Source organism: Antedon mediterranea, chromosome 3 (assembly GCF_964355755.1).
Source record: "Antedon mediterranea chromosome 3, ecAntMedi1.1, whole genome shotgun sequence".
Lineage (NCBI taxonomy): Eukaryota > Metazoa > Echinodermata > Crinoidea > Comatulida > Antedonidae > Antedon > Antedon mediterranea.
Genome location: NC_092672.1, coordinates 36,778,498 through 36,800,625, shown reverse-complemented (window position 1 = coordinate 36,800,625; position 22,128 = coordinate 36,778,498). Strand labels below are relative to the sequence as shown.

At 32.4% G+C, this 22,128-nt stretch overlaps 1 protein-coding gene across 2 annotated transcripts in view; it reads left to right on the top strand.

Annotated features, from left to right (window-relative positions):
- Positions 1-18,983, top strand: part of LOC140045445 (mediator of RNA polymerase II transcription subunit 13-like) — a 56,413-nt gene extending 37,430 nt beyond the window's left edge. For both annotated transcript variants that reach the window (XM_072090347.1, XM_072090348.1), the window contains 18 exons: positions 163-265; positions 3,377-3,594; positions 4,016-4,156; positions 4,636-5,398; positions 5,789-5,905; positions 7,871-8,041; positions 8,134-8,231; positions 8,671-8,796; positions 9,219-9,339; positions 9,455-9,514; positions 9,730-9,915; positions 10,221-10,453; positions 10,925-11,116; positions 11,538-11,910; positions 12,266-12,427; positions 13,012-13,376; positions 13,709-13,983; positions 14,347-18,983. In XM_072090347.1, coding sequence (XP_071946448.1) covers positions 163-265; positions 3,377-3,594; positions 4,016-4,156; positions 4,636-5,398; positions 5,789-5,905; positions 7,871-8,041; positions 8,134-8,231; positions 8,671-8,796; positions 9,219-9,339; positions 9,455-9,514; positions 9,730-9,915; positions 10,221-10,453; positions 10,925-11,116; positions 11,538-11,910; positions 12,266-12,427; positions 13,012-13,376; positions 13,709-13,983; positions 14,347-14,479 — 3,837 coding nt within the window. In that variant the 3' untranslated portion in view covers positions 14,480-18,983. The remainder of the gene's footprint in view (positions 1-162; positions 266-3,376; positions 3,595-4,015; positions 4,157-4,635; positions 5,399-5,788; positions 5,906-7,870; positions 8,042-8,133; positions 8,232-8,670; positions 8,797-9,218; positions 9,340-9,454; positions 9,515-9,729; positions 9,916-10,220; positions 10,454-10,924; positions 11,117-11,537; positions 11,911-12,265; positions 12,428-13,011; positions 13,377-13,708; positions 13,984-14,346) is intronic.
- The last annotated feature ends 3,145 nt before the right edge of the window (positions 18,984-22,128 follow it).

Here is a 22,128-nt window from a genome sequence, read left to right as displayed (position 1 = left end):
TATGGTAGTGATATGACATCATCATGTCCATATATGGGCACATCACATTTTTTCAAACTGGTTTGATATTGTAGACCGAGCTTTATGCATGTTTTCACTTTACCATACAACTTTACTTAAGCATTAGTTTTGTGTTACAATATCGGTAAATTTTGTCTACAGGAACCATTTGATGATCTTGATCTGAAGCTGTCTGGACCATCAATTGAAGATAATAATAAACCTTGTATGGGCAATTCCCTATCTAGCTCTACAGGTGTTCCAGGTATGTGCTTCATTTTGTATGTGTTTCATTATCTGTATGTATATAGATCTATTTAAAGCTTGGTTCACACTAGAACGTAACGCAAGGACGTAAACGCAAGCGTTTTAACCAATGACAAGCAAAGTTATAGACAGTTCGCAATCACAAGCGAATAAGCCATCGCTTGTGATTGGTCAATTCACTTGCGTTGCGTTACGTCCTTGTGTTGCGTCGCTAGTGGGATCCACGCTTTAGGTGTTTAGATTCCTGGGAGTATGTCAAACATTGATACATTGTCAACTTTACTTTTACGAAATACATTTACATATTGCAATCTTGAATTACCAGTATGTCCCTTGGTTCCATAAAATGTCTTTCCTTGTATCTTGGGAATGTATCCTTTTGTATCTTGGGAATGTATCCTTTTGTATCTTGGGAATGTATCCTTTTGTATCTTGGGAATGTATCCTTTGTATCTTGGGAATGTATCCTTTTGTATCTTGGGAATGTATCCTTTTGTATCTTGGGAATGTATCCTTTTGTATCTTGGGAATGTATCCTTTTGTATCTTGGGAATGTATCCTTTTGTATCTTGGGAATGTATCCTTTTGTATCTTGGGAATGTATCCTTTTGTATCTTGGGAATGTATCCTTTTGTATCTTGGGAATGTATCCTTTTGTATCTTGGGAATGTATCCTTTTGTATCTTGGGAATGTCTCTCCTTGTATCTTGGGAATGTCTCTCCTTGTATCTTGGGAATGTATCCTTTTGTATCTTGGGAATGTGTCCCCTTTTTTCCTGACAATTATGCCGTCTTAGGAAATGTCCCTTTTGCCTGAACCGGAAGATAATTTATTTTTAGCTGATTTAAATCTTTGATTTAATCTTAAATTTAGTTACAGTTTTTTTTTTGTCTTTTGTGAGATTCACTCACTTTTATTTCATTCTTTACAATTGTTACAATAATCTATATCAATTTTGTTTCAGTAGAAAACTATCTCTGCAGCTTAAAGTTTTTTTTTGTTTTTCTTATTTTTAGTATTTTACATATATTAAAAGTTAAAGCATTTAAACAATAGACAAAAGTTATATAAAAGTATACATCACATAATATAGGTTCACAATTGCCATTACAACATCACAAAATAAAATATACTGTAACTCATATAGCACCAGTAAATAAAACTAGTAAGGTAGAAATTTAGTTACAGTTTGTATTGTTGGCAAGCTCATAAAATAAATTATATACACAGATGAGAATTAGTAAACATAAAAACTTGGGAGTTGTACAAAAGATGCATTTGAAATACCAAGTATTTGCAAATAAATTCGCAGAATACGTTGATACATCGTAACTGTCATATATATTTACCTAATGATAATATATTCTTTAAGAGAATTTTAATATCAAAATGATAAGTTTTTCGAGTCCATTTTATATGACCAAGGTCAAACATTTTGTTTTGCATTAGCGTTATAGCCTTGATTACTCTACGCATACTGTTGTCTACAATCGACGACAACGAGGCATTTTGACAAAGTTGACAAATTAACATAACTTCAACTGTTCGCCCGTCATTATTCTTAATCGATGATTTTTGACAACATGCCAAAGCTAAAATGCATGCTTGGAATAAATTAGTAAACAAACATAAATCGTATAACTCTGCCCTGGATTTAAATTTTTTTTTTTTTTTATGTAATGTAGAAAATTGTACATATTATTTCCTTATCTCCCACTTTAAATTTTATTTTATAATTTTACTATTCATATAATTCTACCTAGATGTGAACAAATATTTCATATACACAGTGTATTAATTAAAAAAGAATAACTTTAAATACATTGTTTATTAAAGTTTAAATATAGAGTCCATTTTGTAGGACCAAGGTTTTAATTATAAAGATTAACTTTACATACATTATGTATTAAAGTTCAAGTATAGATTTATATTTGCTATATTTACACAATGACAATGAATTTATTTATTTGGCTTTATTAAAGTAATTTATATAATATTTTCTTTTATTATGAGACATTAACATGTACAATATAAAATTGATTAAAAGTAACTAGTAATGGTAAGGACTGACATGTGCATCACACCTTACAGCCCAATCCATATTCAATTAATCAATCGATCAATCAATCAATCAATCTAGACATTTTTATTTGAAAATCAATATAAAAACATATACAAATATAGTACAAATGATAATGGAATGGGATACAAAATATGCACAAGTGCTTCAAACATGTAACCCTAACAAACTGTATGTCCATTTCATTACAATGTATATTTATTCCACTATTTATTTTGTATCAAAACTAATAATAAACATTAAAATGAGAAATATTTAATTATTCAAATACCAAATAAGAACTATTTAATTATTTAAATACCACATGTTTATAAATTATTATCAAATTAAACAGCATAATTTGATAACCATCAAGAAATGATAAAATCATTAGCCTGATGACTGTCAGTCACATTATCAATAACATGAATGTTATTCTAGTCATGATACAATGTTACCAGATGATTCCTGTCCAAACCTGTTCCACAAACATCTTGACAAACGTAATATATCACACAAGAATTGAGGCGTACGTACCGTCTTACAGCAAGATTTATATATAGTGATTATACAATTCCCTTGTGAGCTATCATACAACCATTTGTGATTAGTAAATACTTAGCTAAGATTTTTCTATTCTTTACCTGGTATATTTCAGTCTCTGTTTTATACATATAATTCGGTTAATTTCAGGATTTTTACTAAAAGCTACTTAGTATTTTTTTAAACTTTCTTATTGGCCGATAATTTTATATTTTCATTTATTATTTATTGTAGCCTTGTATTATTATTGCTGGTATAATATAAAACATCTTCAGTTTGTTTGTATAATATTTGATATTGATGATAATGAGTACTTGGAATAGATTTATGCTGGAGTATCAATGATGTGCTTAACAATTATATCAACTGCCAGAAAAGCTAACTTAAAATTATAATAAAAATTAATATATTTAATTATCAGTACATTTACAATCTCAAATGCACAAAATCAAATAAAAATTGTTCATTTAAAAGTATGAATTTTCCTAATTTTTGTAACTCTACAGGCACCACTGGTCCCGAATTATCGCAGATGTTCCCAACACCGCCATCATTAGAACAACAACACACAGCTTTTTCACCAGTAACGCCTGGTGCTGTGGAGTACACAAATCCAGAGTCAGCGGGCATGACCATCATTGAGCCACAAGTGATGGTCAACGGTGAACTGACGGAGGTCGAAGTTGATGAGGACATGGGAAGCCCTAGGCCTTATTCAATCGAGGTGTGTTTCACTCTGTATATTTATGAAAGGCTGGTCGCAATAATTATAATATATAATTCATAAATGAAATTGAAAATGATAATATAGCAAGCATACAAAAACAGGTTTTTGATAATAAAACTAATGGTGAAGCTCTGTTTACACTATCAAACTTTTGTGACAAAAATGTGATGTGGCAATATATGAACATAATGATGTCATTATATCATTATCATATTGGGGCATATCACTATAAAATTTGAGCATATCACTACCATATTTGAGCACATCACACTTTTTTTGTCAAACTAGTTTGATAGTGTAGACAGAGCTTTATTGCTTGTAGTTTGTTCATATCTTACAAGGATATAGTTTCAATTATTATTTCACTATTAAGAAGTATTCTGTAATAGTAGTAATTATATTTTTTGAAATTGTTTAGGATTGGACATATGTATTCAAGGTATCACAGGTGGAGAAGTTCGTAGGACCAAGTATGTACGCACCACTCAAAAATCTTCCTAGCTCCAAGTTGCCACCCTTCAGAGTGCCTGAAATCTGCTATTATAAAGCATCCTGGCAGGTAAGGCTCTCACTACTAAAGTGTGATTTCCACTAGAATGCGATACACTGCAGCGACGTATCGACGCAAAGTGCTGTATTGCGTAATCACAAGTGGGAACCGACGATGCAACAGTGCTGCAAACATTGCAGGTTTGATTTCTCGCAGGCTATTTTCAATAGAACCCGAGAACACCTCCAGGTCCCATGAACACGGCCTATTAAGGGGACATTTTGTTTGGTCCAATGAATGTCCCTTTAATAGGTGTTTCCTCTGAATATGGGTTGGCCTAAGTGGTGTTAAAATATCCTCATTAGTTTCACAGGAAAATGTCATGTTAATAGGAGTTGAGGTTGTAACTTGATATGTACCAAATGTCATGTTAATAGGAGTTGAGGTTGTAACTTGATATGTACCAAATTTATTGAAATTGTATTGTATTATATATTGTATACATTTGTTTACTTAGTAAAATAACGTTATGTCTAATTATTTTGTAGATTCCCCCTACTAAAGTGGAATACCCCATGCAAGTTAAAGAAAACCAGATGATAGGGCTATCCCACATGGAACACGGTCCTAGAAGCATTGGACGGCCTCCGTCAGTAGCCTCTATTAGTATGCAATCACCAGCTACCTTTCATGAACCCAGGAGTGTGCATAATATGGAGTTACAAAGTCCAGCATCTGAGGCTTCATCTTATATAAAAAATCTTAATTCTATTGAGGGTCCCACATCTACTAGTATATGTCCAGAAGTAGATAGTGTTATGGTCAATTTAATTCTGTCCGATTCGCTCATGAACATTTATAAGGATCGAAACTTTGACAGTTGCGTGATTTGCGCGTGTAATATGAACATTAAAGGAGCGGATGCAGGGATGTACATACCGGATCATTCTGTCCAACATCAGTACAAATGTGTGTGCGGTTTCAGTGCGGTTATGAACCGCAAGTGCGCTTTTGTCAGCGGCCTTTTTGCGGAGGACGAATCCGAGGTTATCGGACAGTCGAACGATCAAGCATTATGGGCATGCTCGAAAGGGATTAATAATATTGAAACTACGTCAGGGAAAGATTCTGTCGGGAAAGGTAGAGAGAATGAGACAAAACTTAGTACTACGGAGAACGTAGTGAAAATGCTACAAGAACTTTGTAATTCTCCTTATTCAACTTTGTGCAGATTAAACAGTATTAAGAAAAGGAGTAGTTGGAGCAACCAGAATCATATGGACAAGTTACGTTTACAGTTGGAAATATCAGGTGAGTAGTACAGTGCCATTTAAGTTGTTAATGTTTATGCTTAAGTCAAGACACAATAAGAAGTGCTTATGTGAAAAACTTTTTTTTAATCAAACCAGTTCTTTTTAATTTATTGGTCATTTAAAGCTCTGTCTACACTATCAAACCGCCATATGGACATGATGATGTCATATTACTACAATATTTGGGCATTTCACACTTTTTTTTGACAAACTAGTTTGCGAGTGTAGTCAGAGCTTAAGACAAGAAAAATAAACAAATATATTTTCTGAGGTTAATTTTCAAAACTGAATTCAATAATAATAGTTAAGGTGATTTTTACTGTTTGATATACACTGTTAAATTGATTTAAACTTAAAAAGTTGCATTGATGTGTTTTTCAAATAATAGACGGCTGTAACGCATGTTACGCAGCAATTGAGGAGGGTCGTCAGTTGGCGGATGGCGGCAACAGTCGTATACTGCAGGACAACAAGGCTTTGCTACATAGTTGGGCATTTACTTGCCGTAAGTAGAAGACTTTCAGTTTTATCATCCAAATAATATTTTAGTTAATTTGTATTAACTGACAATTACATGCACAAAATCACATGCAAGTCTGAGTGGTTAAGGTAGAGGCGTTGTTTGCCATACCTAAAGAGCCACCAATATCAGCATGAGTTCGAGGCCGACTTACTCCTAGTTCTGGTAGTGGAACACGTCTTCTTATAAACTGTAGGACCAGTGTACACAGTTATAACCTGTGTGCATATTAAAGAACACAGTTCATCATGCGAGAAAAGTACGGGGTTCGCAAAATAGCTCAGCTGTATCCAGGGGATTACCACCTATCTGATAGGACAGTGATTTATTTACTATTGGTAATCCTTGGCCACTTTTTAAAAAATACAAACGCGCTCTGTTTTCAAACAGAGAGAGTATTTTAATTTTAGATCCCTGATTTTACTCATACAGGTTAAATAAGAAATAAATTTGGCAGGTGTCATTCAAGAATATTTTTAAGTTCCCAGCTTTTTACCAGTCAGTAAATCAGTTTTGTTACTGGCCTAAATTCAAAATTAATAGTTTATTATGTATGAAATTTTCTGAGAAAAATTTACTCAGCTAAATGGACGGTCTTACGGGCCTTTTTAATGGGTTTTACTGGCCATTGGCTAGCGGACTTGTACTGCTAAGAACTTGGATTTACATTTACAATTGACATAACTAGGTGGAAATGTACGTATTTACATGGTGTAATTTATAAGAAATCATGGGTCATGAATCATTAGTGTATAGTCAATATAGGTTGGATAACTTTGCTATACACTGTTGAACAAATCTCAAAGCCTATCTTGGTCAACAGTAAATGATTGTCTGTTTTTGTTCTTATAATTAAACCTAAGCTTTAGTATACCTATATTTTGAGAGGAAGAATACCCTTAGATTTGCCGATATCCTGCTTAGAGTCTAGATAATGTTAATAATCAACAAACACTCAAAGCTTTCTAATCCTTACAAAATTGCGCTATATTAATGTCACATTATTAGCATCACAATTGCATAGTTTAAATTTATTTTAATTTTTCCTTTCTGAAAAATTAAAATAAATTTATAAAAGGAAACAAATCAGAATTCTTTTGGTCACAAATGCATAATGATGAGGATTAAGAATTCGGCAAAAACCCAAGTTTTGCACTCCATATCAAATCATTTGGATATAATAATATTTACAATAATATATGATATGATACAATACAACTAATTACTGCAGTAAACAAAACTATTGATATCAAATACAACTATACAAAATAGCGAAATAAAGTGTTTGATTATAAAAGAATGAATCTATAAAAAACAAAATGTTTTATATTCAGCTCATGAAACAATACATGAAGTGATGTCATTTCCAACCAATTAGGATGAGTAATGACCTCATTAGTATTCATAAACAAATGAATATATAGGTTGAATATCTTGTCTACATCTAGGCCTTGAGTTGATTCCCTTGAAAGCAAGTAATAAAGTATATAGTTATCATTAATTATGTATCATCATGTACAGCATATAAGTGCATAAAATTGTCATTAACCGTTTTTCTTTGCAAGAATTTGATTGTGCATATTCTGAACATGTTTGTTAATTTTGTAATAAGATGTATTACTTTTTCAGATATGCCTCAACTAAAAATTAATTAATTTAATGAAATTTATTTATTTTTATTTATTTATTTACCATTTTAAAGAAGATAGCCTGTGCACTTTTCATTTAAAAATAAAGTGATAATTAATGACTTCTAAATGTTTCTTTCCTAAAGTAATTAAATAAAATTCCTTTACATGAGAAAAGATAAAAATCCAACTAAAGGGTGGTGCCCATTTCAGAACTTAACCTTTTTAAATATTATTGCAATTGCTTTGTTTATATGTTTGTAGCACATAATAAATTAATTTTCTTGTATCTTTAAAATGTATTAAATCTTTTAATTTGCAGATCCTCAAAAGAGTTGTCTAACGACACAAGAGTTAATGAGGGCATTGTCCTCCATGCAGCCACTGTTACAAGATGCTGTACTAAAACGGGGCAATAGAAGAGCCTGGGAAAAAGTCTACACTGTCCAAGGACCTTTGACCTGGCAATTTTTCTTTAATTGTGCTACGAAAGGTACGTATAGTTTTTACATTACATTATGTTTAGTTCGCTTTTGAGACATTAAATTGTTTAAATATATTTATAATCGTTTAATTATCTTTCAGGTCCTCAACAATCATCACATCCATTACCCATTCCACCGTTACTGGTTGGACATGACAAAGAATGGCTATCGTTCTCACCTTATGCACTAAGAAAATGGGTAAGATTTTACTATACACAACCAACATGTTATATTGTCCATTTGTATTCTTCTAAGAGGCCCAAATTTGACTGGATAGACTACCATCATTAAATATTTTTGAAAAAAATAAATAAATTACACCACATATAATATAGCATTAATTGTTAAGACAAAAGTAATAATAATAATAATATCCGGGATTTATATAGCGTCTAATGTTGTGAACATTTTTACCCCGGTCATTTTTGCATGAAACATGTGGTATTTTTTTTAACCTCCTATTTATAAGTTGATGTTATCTGTTTTTGCTTGTTTATTTTCTTGAAAATAAAAGTGAATGAATGAATAATTTGTTCTATATGTTGCAAATATAAGTATAATAATAATATGAAATACTATTTGTTAAATGTTCAAGGTTATCAAACTAAAATCTCTATTTGTGATGTTTGTTTCGCAGGAGAAATTATTACTTGAACCGTACAGTTGCCCCCGAGATGTAGCCTATTTAGTTGTAGCGCCAGACAACCATTACATTCTGCGGAAAGCCAAGGCATTCTTTAAAGAACTCAGTGCTGTGTATGAAGTGAGTACTTACTCTATAACTAAACTAAAGCTCTCCAAATATGGTGGTGATATATCTCGGTATATTTATTCAAAAATTCCCATTCAAAAGTACATACATGGCTGCACATGGCTGAATTGCATATTTATTACACAATAAAAAAAAATGTAAAACAATAGACAACACAATCAACAATATTAAATAGATGAATACGAATAAGTTAGACTGCAGTTACCTCAAATAATACAAGCAAAAAAATAAAGTTCAAATATGGTTGTAATATGTCCATAATTATGGGCACATCACATTTTTTTTTTCACATAAAGTTTAATAGTATAGACAGAGCTTAAGGTCAGTTTCTAGAACTCGACACAGACCACTTAAATGGAGGATACAGTAGAAGTTCATTAAAATTAAACCAATTTGTCTCTCGCTCTTTACAGACCTGTAGATTAGGAAGACACGTTCCAATTCCAAAACTCCGCGATGGTATATATCGTGTTGGCAAGAAAGCCGCCTCGAAACTTCACCGAGAATCTGTAGACGGCTGGTTTACACAAATAGGTAAGGTATTAAATCATTAAATTCAAAATTATGTTGGATTGATTATTATTTGGAATTTACTTATTATAAATAATAAATAAATATCACTCTTTTTTGTTCAATTTTTTCCATATAGGGACTCATCCAGATGCTCCTAAATTAAAGCTTTATGCTCAAGTTTGCAAACATCATGTTGGTGAGTTGAGAATGAAAATTCATAAAAGAAAATTATTAAATTTATTGAGTTTTTTTTTCTTATTATGAAGTCATTTCTGGTTGTTTGTTTTAAACTTTTTGATTTTTTTTAAAAGCATTTATATACTTTTTGTTCTGTGTATAATTGAGAGTGAATAAAATAAATTAATGTATTAAACCAGGATCTATGCAATGTTAAAACAATTTTTTTTTCAGCCCCATTTTTATTAAGTGAGCCAATTGATGAGAACATCTTTTTCCGTGGACGACCAGAGCGAGGTTCTGGGCCGTCAGTGGCCAGCAAACCTGTCAACCCAAGCTCAAATTCATATAATTCAACGTCAACACCTCGTGATGGAGACATGGGACCACCAGCAGCACCATGCCAATCTGCTAACTCTGGTAAGAATAATTTCTTGAAGGATATATAAAGATAATTTTTGAATTTGAATTAAGTAGCCTGCAGTGAGGCTAGTTTGGAAAATTATTGTTTTACTATTCACTCAATATAAATTGTTATATAATGATGCCTTCCACACACAAAACTACATTTTTAAAATTAAATTGTTTAAATCCTCTGGTGTGTTTTTTAAAACTCCTGATGAGGTTTGCTTTTAACTGTGGTGTTTTTTTTTTATACTTTTAAATGAGGTTTTTTTAAATTGCTTAAAAATTGATACAAACTATCTCAACTAATATATTCACAGGTTGTCAAGACAATGCAGAAGTTGTCGAAAACAAGGAAAATCCCAGCTTGTCTGCAGACAATGACGACACGGTCCATCCACCAGCAATCGTCGTTTACATGATTGACCCGTTCTCCTCAGACTTTGAATCGGCTGGCGATTTCAACTCCATAGCGACTGTGGGTTTGGTACGATGTTTTATGGAGATGTATCTTAACCTGGATGAGAAGTTAAAACGTTCTGTTGTTTTACAGGTTAGTTTAAAATATTTATTGATTTAGCTTAAAGCTCTGTCTACACTATCAAACTAGTTTGACAAATAAAGTGTGATGTGCCCAAATATGGTAGTGATATGACATCATCATGTCCATATATGGGCACATCACATTTTTATGTCACATAAAGTTTTATAGTGTAGACAGAGCTTTAGGCTGATGATGAAGATTATTTTCATTATTGCCATGTTTAAAAAGGCTTCTCAATGATGTGTTTAGTTTATTATAGTCAGAGTCATAATTGTTGATTCCACTAAACGAATACAAATACCTCTTCTCAAATACTTGGAAATCAAATTGATATGTTATATTTCTAATATGCACTTCCTTGATTTGTTTATCTAAACACTGTATATCACACATTTGTGTTTTTTGAATGCAATTATGTACCTTATATATTTACATTGTGCAACACCAATTTAATGATTATAAACTTCTTTTCATCAACAGATTGTTCCAGTTTCCAAGATAATTCATACAATGAATAGCGACCTCAATAGTCCATCGCTGGACGATGCCAAGTGCCTAGCGTTCTCCGTGTTTTCACAATGCCGGAAGATTGTTACGCCCACCTTGCTAAGTAAGAGTATGACAGGCTTTGGGCCCACGGCTGAACTGGAAGGGATCTTGAAAACAAACAGGGTATGTGTCTTTTATATAATTCAATAAGAAAATTTCACTTAAGTAAACTGTAAAACCATTGAAGCATAACCAACATCTGGACAAATGTTTGTTGGTTTATATAGTACATGCAAAGCTTTTGACACTTTTACTTTTTCATAGTAAAAAAATTAGGTTTATTTTACAAAACATTTGACTCTTGGGTATGTGTACAGGTCTTCACTACCTGTTGTGGAACTAAGAAGGTGTTTTACCTTTTGAATGCTACGAACACGGCCATAAAAAGGAGTCATAGATAAAAAGGAAGGGTCATAGTTCTGATGATGTTATTTCTTGCTACATCAGTCTCCAATCTCTTCAACATATATTTAAATATGTACTTGTCTATTAAAAATAATAAGCTATAAGATGATTTTAATTATACAAATGTTTTTTACAACAGGATTCTGCTGCTCATTTACAAAGGCTTTACCAGCCGCCATATGTGCTTGCCCCTATCAAGGATAAACAAACTGAACTAGGGGAAACTTTTGGGGAGCGGCAACAACAGTGGGGAGAGTTGTTCTGCGTTTATTGTTTATCACATGACCAAAGATGGATTCTCGCAACATGCACAGATAACAAGGGAGAAACGATGGACACTAAAATTATCAGTATTGACGTTCCTAACCACACGCGACGGAAAAAGGTTTCTGTGCGGCAAATTGCGTTGAGTAAGATCTGGGATTTTATTCTGGAGGTGATGTGTAGAGCGGCTCATCCGTGGAGATTAGTAGTTGGCAGGTTTGGACGTCTTGGGCATGGAGAGCTGAAAGGTATCTTGATAAACATGTCAAATAAGTCTTAACATAAAACATGTATTAGCTTTTTAACAGGTTGTATTGTCAAATGAATATATTTAAATTTTTTTATATCAAACTCAAGTTTATTTTAATTTTATTATGCTGTCGGAAGTTCGGCAACATTATTCATGTCATCACCTTAAACACTTCGGTGTTAATCAAGGACTTAACGAAAGTTGGAAAAGATCTCGAAAAAAATCTGTAAAAGCAGCAGCTGATATAAACTACTTAAAAAATTGCAAAACATTCGGCGTGTTTCCTTAATGTATAATTTTTTTTTTCTATTTACATCATGCAGTCATAACCATGTCTACATTCTATGTTACAGATTGGAACAAGTTGTTAAATCGTAAGGCGTTGGCGAAACGAACGCAGCAACTCCATGTATTGTGTAACATGTGCAATATTACAAGTAATTCAGAAATTCCTTGCATTCAGAGTGCCTGTCTTGTATCATTGGAACCAGAAGCTACCCTCAAAATTTTAGCAGGTAAAGTGAAAGGGAATATAAAACATATATTGACTGATTTTGAAGTCATGATGACCTTGAGACTGGCTATATGCCACAAGACTACCCCCTGCCACAGCTTATCGTCAACCCACACTCCTAGACGATAATGTCTATTTCTCTTTAAAAATAACCTTTTGATATTTTACAAAACATTTGACTCTTGGGTATGTGTACAGGTCTTCACTACCTGTTGTGGAACTAAGAAGGTGTTTTACCTTTTGAATGCTACGAACACGACCACAAAAGGGTCATAGATAAAAAGAAGGGTCATAGTTCTGATGATGGTATTTCTTTCTACATCAGTCTCCAATCTCTTCAACATATATATATATATATAAATATCTGATTGTGTATAAAATGTGTATGCATGTTGTTTACTGAAAACAATTGATGAGACTCCATTCCACATCTTATTAGCCCAAAGCCCTAGACAGTAGTAGAGATGTACATTGCTTAAATAGTACTGTTAAAAGTATTTATATTTTGTTTTTAGATTATATACAGATAGTTAATATAAAAACCAGATGAACACATTTTTCAAAGTATGTATATTATGTTTTCAGATTCAGCTGCTGATAAGCTGAATAAAGTTAGCCAAGTGCAACAGTCCAACAACACCCTGAGCACCCCTAAAGATGCAACCTGCACCCATATTCTAGTCTTCCCCACTAGTGCTACTACCCAGGGGGTCACGCACAATGACCACCCGTTTGACTCCATCAGCGAAAGCATGATAGCAGGCGAAAATCTTGTTCTTGATCTTGGACAAGACGAGGGACCATTGGATTTCACTAAACTCTTTGATCTATCTACATCCCCTGGTGGTCTTGACGATGCCATTGGCATGGAAGAGCCTCTTCCTCAAACTGCGTCATCCTCACCGTCTCACCGTCAAAACTCATTCCAAGGAACAGACCCAGCTGCAAAGGTATGCTTTAAACAATAAATTAGAAGCAACATTTTTTTTTAAATTAATTGTACAAGAGCTGATACAAAATGAATTAGTTTTATGCAAAAAAAACTCCCTTTTCGTTTTTCTAATGTTTTTTCATACCATGACAATTTAATTTTCCCTTGATAATTAATCAATCAAAATCAATTTATTCCATATAACCAAGGATATGTACAAAAATGTAATCAAAAAGGGAAATGGTAAAGGGAACTCGCAATAAGCAAAGCTTTTAAATCAAGATTCTTAAAAAAGACAATAAGGTAATAAGAAGTTATATATATCATATTAATAATGTTTTTACTCTTCAGAATCCTAGTGGTCTTCACGTCCTCCAAGGTGAGTCAGAAGAAGCCGTGCTCCAGCAACCTCTAGCTCTAGGTTACTTTATCTCAACCGCCAAAACGGGCCCGCTTCCCAAGTGGTTCTGGACGTCTTGTCCCGAGGCCGAGAACAGTTGTCCCGTCTTCCTAAAGGCTGCATTACACGTCAACACATCAACTGAAACACAGGGCCAAGATTTATTGCAGTCCGAGAAAAAGTCTTGCCATCCTTTAGATTCGAACCTTACAACTGACGTCCTTAGGTAAGTTGCTACTTGTGTGTTTCTTTACTACCAGTATTTTTAACCAAAGTTCAGTTACTTAATAATAAAATAATAATGTCTTCGGTTAAAATTCATCTTTTCCAAAATGAAATGTGTTGGGGCATCCTTTCTTTAAGCTCTGTCCACACTATCAAACTAGTTTGACAAAAAAAGTGGAATATGCCTAAATAAGGCAGAGCTTTAAATGACCTTAAACTCTACTATTAAGGGGACACTTTGTGGGATTTCATCTCTGTGTCACCTTAAAATATGATTTACTCTGTAAAAATATAAATTATTATTATAGATTAATTAATAAGTAGTGTACAAATTTGAAACATAATGTTCATTTTTTTCTTTCAGGTATGTGTTAGAAAACTATAACAACCTGTCGTGGCTGTCAGTTGACCCCGCAACCGGCGATCGTCAGTCATGCTTACCTGTCCATATGTTGGTACTGATGCAGTTGTACAATACAATAGCAGCTCTACTTTGATGATTCGGTTTACCAGATGAAATATAACAATCACATGGAATATCGACCAATCACAGACCTTCTTTATTTACTGCGATGGAAAGATAATTTATAAAATTATTATGGGATGCTTAGAGACCCTTGTGTTCTGTCTGAAATGTTTATGAAGAACAGATGAAAATGTGTGAATTTAAAAATAATATATTGACTATAAGCAGCCTTGATTGAATGCTGAGAAAACGTGCTATTTTGAACAAGACGGTATTATGTCTAAAAATCTACAGAATAAATTAAACTCTCCTCCGGTGAAATACTACATTCATTCAAAGGAATAAGCAATGCACAATCTTTGAAGACTCAAGCACAACATTTGATGACATCACATGTAACTTTATTGACAAGGATTATGAATTTACAACCTTTGATGTGTCAAGCACAAAATTTGATGTCATGATTATACAGGCTTTATTGAATCAAACACAAAGTACTGTATGATGACATCATCAAGTAGCTTTATTGAAAAGGATAAGTAAGAGATACACAATCTTTGATGAGTCAAGCACAACATTTGATGATGTGATGATTATGTAGCGATATTGGAAAGAGGAATTAGCAATACACAATTTTGATGACATGATTATGTTTTTTTTTGTGAGTAGGTTGCAAGGACCATAAAGTACATTTGTTTTTTTGTTTTAATCATCTATTATATTATTAATTGCTCATGTTTTCCACAACAAAACATGTCTTTGTTCAGTTTGTCACACTTTGACCAAAAAAAGGTGATATCTATCTATGTACAATGTTTCTTTATGTAAGGTCATGTTATGTCACTTTTGTCAAATTTGATTGGTTGAGCTCTAATTAATGTCATTGAAATCTAATTTGTTGATTATTATGAATTCAAATTTTGTTTATTTTGTCTGTATATTGCAAATACCCAGAACATTTGAGAAAATTACTTTAAATTATAATGCTTGTGATGTAGATATGCAAAATTAAATATAAATTAATTTTACAGTACCCCTTGAAATTTTAAATGATTCAATTTTAGATTCTGACCTCACTTTTTAAAAGTTTATTTTGGTTTTTTTTAATGTGCCTTGTATTGTTTACTTCTGTGTTTTTTTTCTTTTAAATGTTTCTTTAAAGTGATTCACCTGATAAAATGTCTTTCCAATATTTTTAACCTCAGTGCTTCATCAGAAAATCCTAACTAATTTTGCTTAAAATATGTTTAGTGTACGTCCCACTGTGCATCCTTTAAGGGACCTAGTATGTCAAAATGATTTTACTGCAGTTTCTGCAGTAAGTACGGTTTGGTTACATAATTATTTAGGAAGCCTTTTTGACAAATCATCTATGTACTCATATATGTACTCTTTAACGCAGTGACCACTTTACAGAATTCTACATTGAAACAAATTTAAATCATAAATTATTACAAATGTAAGTTACTGCAGTAAATACATCTTGTTTATGCAGTTGCAAGCCTTTGACTAATCATATGTACTGTTTATTGCAGTGTAGTTACTGCAGTTACTGCAGTAAAATAATGTTGACATAATCTCTTAAACAGCATGCAGTAGGAAAATGTAATGTTATTTGGAAATTCAAACAAGCTGTATAGTATGTATTTTCATGTAAAAATAATGAAAAACTATTTTAATTCAATTGTACAGCAACAGTGTGATGTTCCGAAATATGGAAGTGACATGCTCAGATATGGTAGTGATATGCCCAAATATGGTAGTGATATGACATGTCCATATATGGGCGCATCACATTTTTTTTTGTCATATAAAATTTGATAGTGTAGATAGTATATGTGCTACAAGTGAATCAGCAAACATCAATGACATTGTAACACCACAAGCTAGCAACATTTTAATTCAAAAGCATTTTCACTTATTTTCTGTTCATAGGGCGGCGTGGTATAGATTGTGTAAAGTTCTCAGGAATTATTTTTTTTGTGTCTTATTATTGAACGATTTTGTGAATTGCGTCCAGTCATCATACTGTAGGTTTTGTAACATCTACCAATATAATTATACATATTATCTTTTGTGTGGAAACACAAGGACATACATTGCTAAATTCATTTTCAAATTCATGATAATCAGTCTTTCAAAATGAAATATTTAAAAAATCATTTATTAATAATAATGATGGTAATAATACATGAATTAACGATTTTTACTATAAATTAAGGATTTCAAACAAATTCAATTACATCAGTTTGTGGTCTTTGAGTGACAAATTACAAAGAGATTATATTACAATAGAAATCATACTAAAATAGCAATATAAATAGATTTTTTAATATCTATAGAAAAAAAAATATTGTCAAATGGGCATATGTAAGCTAATAGCTGAGAACTATTTTTGATAATATAGAATATTAGACTATTGGTATGAAACATATTTTCTATATATGAGAACTAAGACTTGAAATTAAAGAATCACGGACTACTTTAAAATATATCAGACTGGATGGAGAAAAAAAAAACGCTCGACTGCAATTTTAGATTTATGTTAATAAGAAAATACGATTGACTATGGAATATATTTGTGACTGAAGAAGAAAAAAATGTTTGATTATTGCAATTATGTGTTTAGTATTAAAGAGTAACAATTAATTAAATGAATTAATTATAAAGCAGGCTTGCAAAATAGATCATGATGGTTTAGGATATGAATTATGTACGAAAAGAAACAGACCCATAAAAAGTACATTACAATGTTGTATCTGTACATCAAAGGCTATCACCATTACCGTAGAGCAATTCATTCATAACAATTATGGGTAATTTTCGTTGTGATGTATTAGTCAGATCAGTTATTAGTTTAGTGTGTATGTGCAGGTGAGGTTAAACAATAGATTCTCTGTACTGTATCTCTACACATACGATATATACTCAGTATTGGGCAAATTCTGTGATACATTGTTGTATATGTATCACATGTGACACCTGTATTATGCTTGGTATATGGCTCATGATACAGGTGTCACATGTGATACATATATAACACTGTTTCACAGAATTTGCTTATGATATTCTACAAATTATATTTGGTATATGGCCTATGATACAGGTGTCACATGTGGTACATATATGACGCTGTATCACAGAATTTGCCTATGATAATAGGTACAGTACTGAGAATTGGCTAGAGTGAGTATGTGTGTAATAGTTGATTTTATTTGTGTCTGACTTAGGCATGTTACTACAGCTGTATTTATTGGGGTTTAAAAACCATCGAAGAATGTTTATTGAAATAGTATTTTGTAATTGTAAAATAAATTATATTATTATGGCTCCCTTTTAATTTAATTGCTCTAAAATGAAATTAAAAAGAATTTAAGATTAATGTTGGCAAAATTGAAGGTACTCTTAGTATGTGTTAGCCATTTTAGACAGTTTGAACATTTACTAAGCATTGTCTTATAAATGCAATCTTTGCCCTATGCATGCCATTCTGAAAGAAACTATGCACACAAAATGTAGTTTCTCTCATCATCGTTTTATTGTATAATTTATCAATAACATCCATGATTTTCTTTTTATGTTAATTAATTATTATCAGTTTATGATAATCTGTGATTTCCTGTTAGTTTATTGTGCATTTCTGTTTTAAAGATATTTCTCTTTATAAACACATGCACTAACTGTAAATTGCCAATTCATATGTATATCTGTTATTTCATGTATTTGTGTTACCTCTGTATACACTGTTATGTGACAGAAAAATGTACATTTGATCTTGCTGTAGGTACTTAATATATTACTCGAGGTATGTAACATCAGAATAGAGCATTCTTTGAAAGAGTTCATTTTGGGTAAATTATAATATAAAAGGTGCTCTGTGAAACTTGCTTAAATTTGACAGATCTAAAGATCTTGCTCATATCAAATATTGTATATTTATCTTAGTACTTTATGCGTTAAGTACATCAACTTAGTTCTGTAAATGTCCAAGTGAAAAGCCTAGGCTTTGTATTATGTATTTCACAGTGTTGTTGCTGTAATAATCAAGAGGGTGTGTGCTTATAGACTTGTAGTCGATAAATATACCTGAACTGTTGCCATGGAGGCTAATATTTACTGTATCGGACGAGGAATACGGTCCAAAACTCAGGACGATCGACGTTATTACGTGGAACTGAAAAAAAAACGACTATTTGTAATTAGTGATTAAAATTTTATATATTTTGTTTCATTTTATTTGAACTATGTGAATTATCACTTGTAAATAAGAAAATATGAGGGGTGTTGATAGATGTACAGTCTGTAAAGTTATATCACCCCACCCGTTGATGAATTCACTTTATGCATATGTTATAGGTAAGCTGATAATTTGCAGAGGGGTTGAGAATATTTAAAGTAAAAGCTCTCATGATGATGAATTTGAAATATTGTTGAGAGTACAGAACAAAAAACATAAGATTCTTAATAAATGAAATGACTCTGTTTATATACTTTTCCTATCAATTTGTAGAATAAAGTTTAAGTTATTCAGATAAGTGCTAATGGGAAAGAGTCTTTGACTTTTGTTGTTTTGTTTTTGCATTGCGTCACAAATGTGACTTACCATTTGCCTGAATGACGCTAGTAGTGTAAAGCTCTGTCTACACTAGCAAAGTTAATTCGACAAAAAAAATCTGCTGTGATAATGGACATGATGATGTATCACTACCATATTTGGCCACATCACACTTTTATTTTGTCACACTAGTTTGATAGTGTAGACAGAGCTTAACAATAACATTCAAACTGCTTAACTTCAATGTTTCTGTATGGAAACACAGAAATTGCATGTTACTCCCAAGACATAATACACTCTGTTGCAAGACTTGGTGACAAAGTTCTTGAATAGACTGGCGCCCTCTCTTCTTTTTTTTATTTGACGACGAATTGAGGTATATCATTTCGACGATCGAGCATTCTCTACTTCTACGGAGCGCCATTTATGCCTTTACTTACTTCCGAAATAGAAATAGTACTACGGTAACTGGTTCAGTGGACCAAATTTGGCACCAGTCATTGAATGTTAATATCTTTTCGTATGCTAATACACTGTGCTCAAGTGGACACAATTTTGAGCCAGTGGAGCACAGTGATATAAAATAGAAATACTGTAAGTCACTAATTTTAATATCGTTTCGTATGTTATTATATTGTGCTCATGTGGACCCAATTTGGAGCCAGGGGAGCATAGTGATATAAAATAGAAATAAGTCACTGAATTTTAATATCTTTTCGTATGTTAATACACACTGTGCTCAAGTGGACCCAATTTGGAGCCAGGGGAGCACAGTGATATAAAATAGAAATAAGTCACTGAATTTTAATATCTTTTCGTATTTTAATACACTTTGCTCAATTGAACCCTATTTGGAGCCAGGGGAGCACAAAGATATAAAATAGAAACAAGTCACTGAATTTTAATATCTTTTCGTATTTTAATACACTGTGCTCAAGTGGACCCAATTTGGTACCAGGGAAGCACATTGATATAAAATAGAAATAAGTCACTGAATGTTAATATCTTTTCGTATTTGAATACACTGTGCTCAAGTGGACAAGTGGACACAACTTGGAGCCAGTGGAGCACAGTGATATAAAATAGAAATAAGCCACGTATGTCGTGGGTTCCATTCTCACGCTGGTCGGTGGAATAGAGTTAAGGCTATGCGAGCCACTGTGTTTGGGGTTCACAGATCATACGTCCCCCTTTCCACCACACATCATGAGGCGACAACATCAATGCATCTGGTGATGTGGTGGAAACGACCCCTAAAGGCTGTGGCAGGGCCTTAGTGCTGAGGCAGGGAGAGCACATTTACCATCTTTTTTTTGGCTCTCGCCAGCTGCTTTGATGGTTTAAATTTTATGTTTAGTGCCCTCAATTTATTTTAATGTAAAAAAAAAAGGAATTAATTCTCTTCGTTATGTGTTTAGAAGAGAATTTTTTTTTTACTTCTATAATAATCTTTATTTTCTTTCTTTCTTGTTAGTTTTTTTTCACATACATTAAATCAAACTAAAGACAAAAGACCAAAAAAAAAAGCTTTCGCTTATTGAGTTTTGGCCTTTTAAAATAAATAAAACTTAAACTAGAACGTATATCATTTCTGAGAAAGAAAAATCTGAAGAAAATGAATTACATAAATGAAAATTAATAACTCACTGGCATTATCAATATGAATATGAAATAAGTAATAGAAGAGTATTATACACATTTTTTGTTTGTTTTTTAAATAGAAAAAACTAGAAAAAAACTAAGCATCATATAAGGTTATTAAATGTTCTTTGACTTTTATGGTAAATTGTGTTCTAAATGAAATGGACTTAATATTTAAGTTAATTAATTAATTTTATCTCATCGTAGTTTGGTATGCCGTGCGTTTGTTATGCAAATGAGTGTGCACATGTGCTGTGGGAAAGATGGTATTGTTAGTCATTCGCGATTAACACACAACACTGTTCAATTTTTATTTTGTTAATCTTTTACATTATAATTATAATTCTACCGTTACATAGTGTATTTTTAAATATTCGTTTCATGCAAGATATTGTATTGTAGGCCTACTGATATTATTTTGTGAATAAAAGTTTATGGTAGAATAAATAAATAAATATGTTTTAAGCAGATCTTCGAAATTGAAGCATATGAAGTCAAGTTTTTTCAAACCCAACCTAAAATTCGCATCTGGATAGTTGAAATTTAACATTATAATTATCAAAGGTGATAATTGTAATTGTTTTCTAAATTATAGAAATATTAAAATTAGTAAGCAGGCTTTTGTGTGCTAGCTCTGTTTGTATTTCATAATTTTGTTTTGTTGAATTACCGTCGGCCGCGTGCATTGCATGTCTCACACTTGGGGAAACAATCACCATTGTATGGCTGGTCCTGAAGACTTTTATATTTCGTTTCATAATTTCCGGAGACTAAGCTTTCATTCTAGCTCTGCCCCAACCATGGTGAGCTGAACTGGAGACTTATTTAATTTCATATTTCAATAAATATTTTTTTCAAAATTGTCTTTGCTCAGCCCCAATCATGGTGGGGTAGAGAGGACTCTTATATATCATGTTTCAAAATACTATAGGTGTCATTTCTGGGGACCTTGTAGCTATTTTAAACAGTTTGGTAAGCCCTACGTTGTTATGCAAATGAGTTTGTGCAGGTGTAATGACGAAGATGTTGTTGTTAGTCCTACGCGGTGAACACGCCTCAAAATTAAATTTAAAAGTTAAATTTTGATTTTGTTAATCTTTATTAGAAATTCAAATCATGTAAAGATACAATTTTCCGGGCGGGAATCTAGAAACTCCCCTCCTTTAGTTCACAAAAGTAATCTTGAAAAGAACCCCATGTGGAAAAGAAGGTTATCCGTTGAAAAGAAGCCACCGTACCCAAGAGTACTAAAAAATAGTCTATTTATACGTGTATTACGTAATTCATCATTACATCATAAATATCCTATTAACCTTGATAAAACCAAAATGATCAGTTAGCTCAGTCGCCTGATCGTCGTATTGACAACAGGTATGTCGTGGGTTCGATTCCTACGCTGGTCGGTGGAATAGAGTTAAAGGTATGCGACCACTGTGTTTGGGGTTCATAGAATTGTACGTCCCCCTTTCCACCACACATCTTGA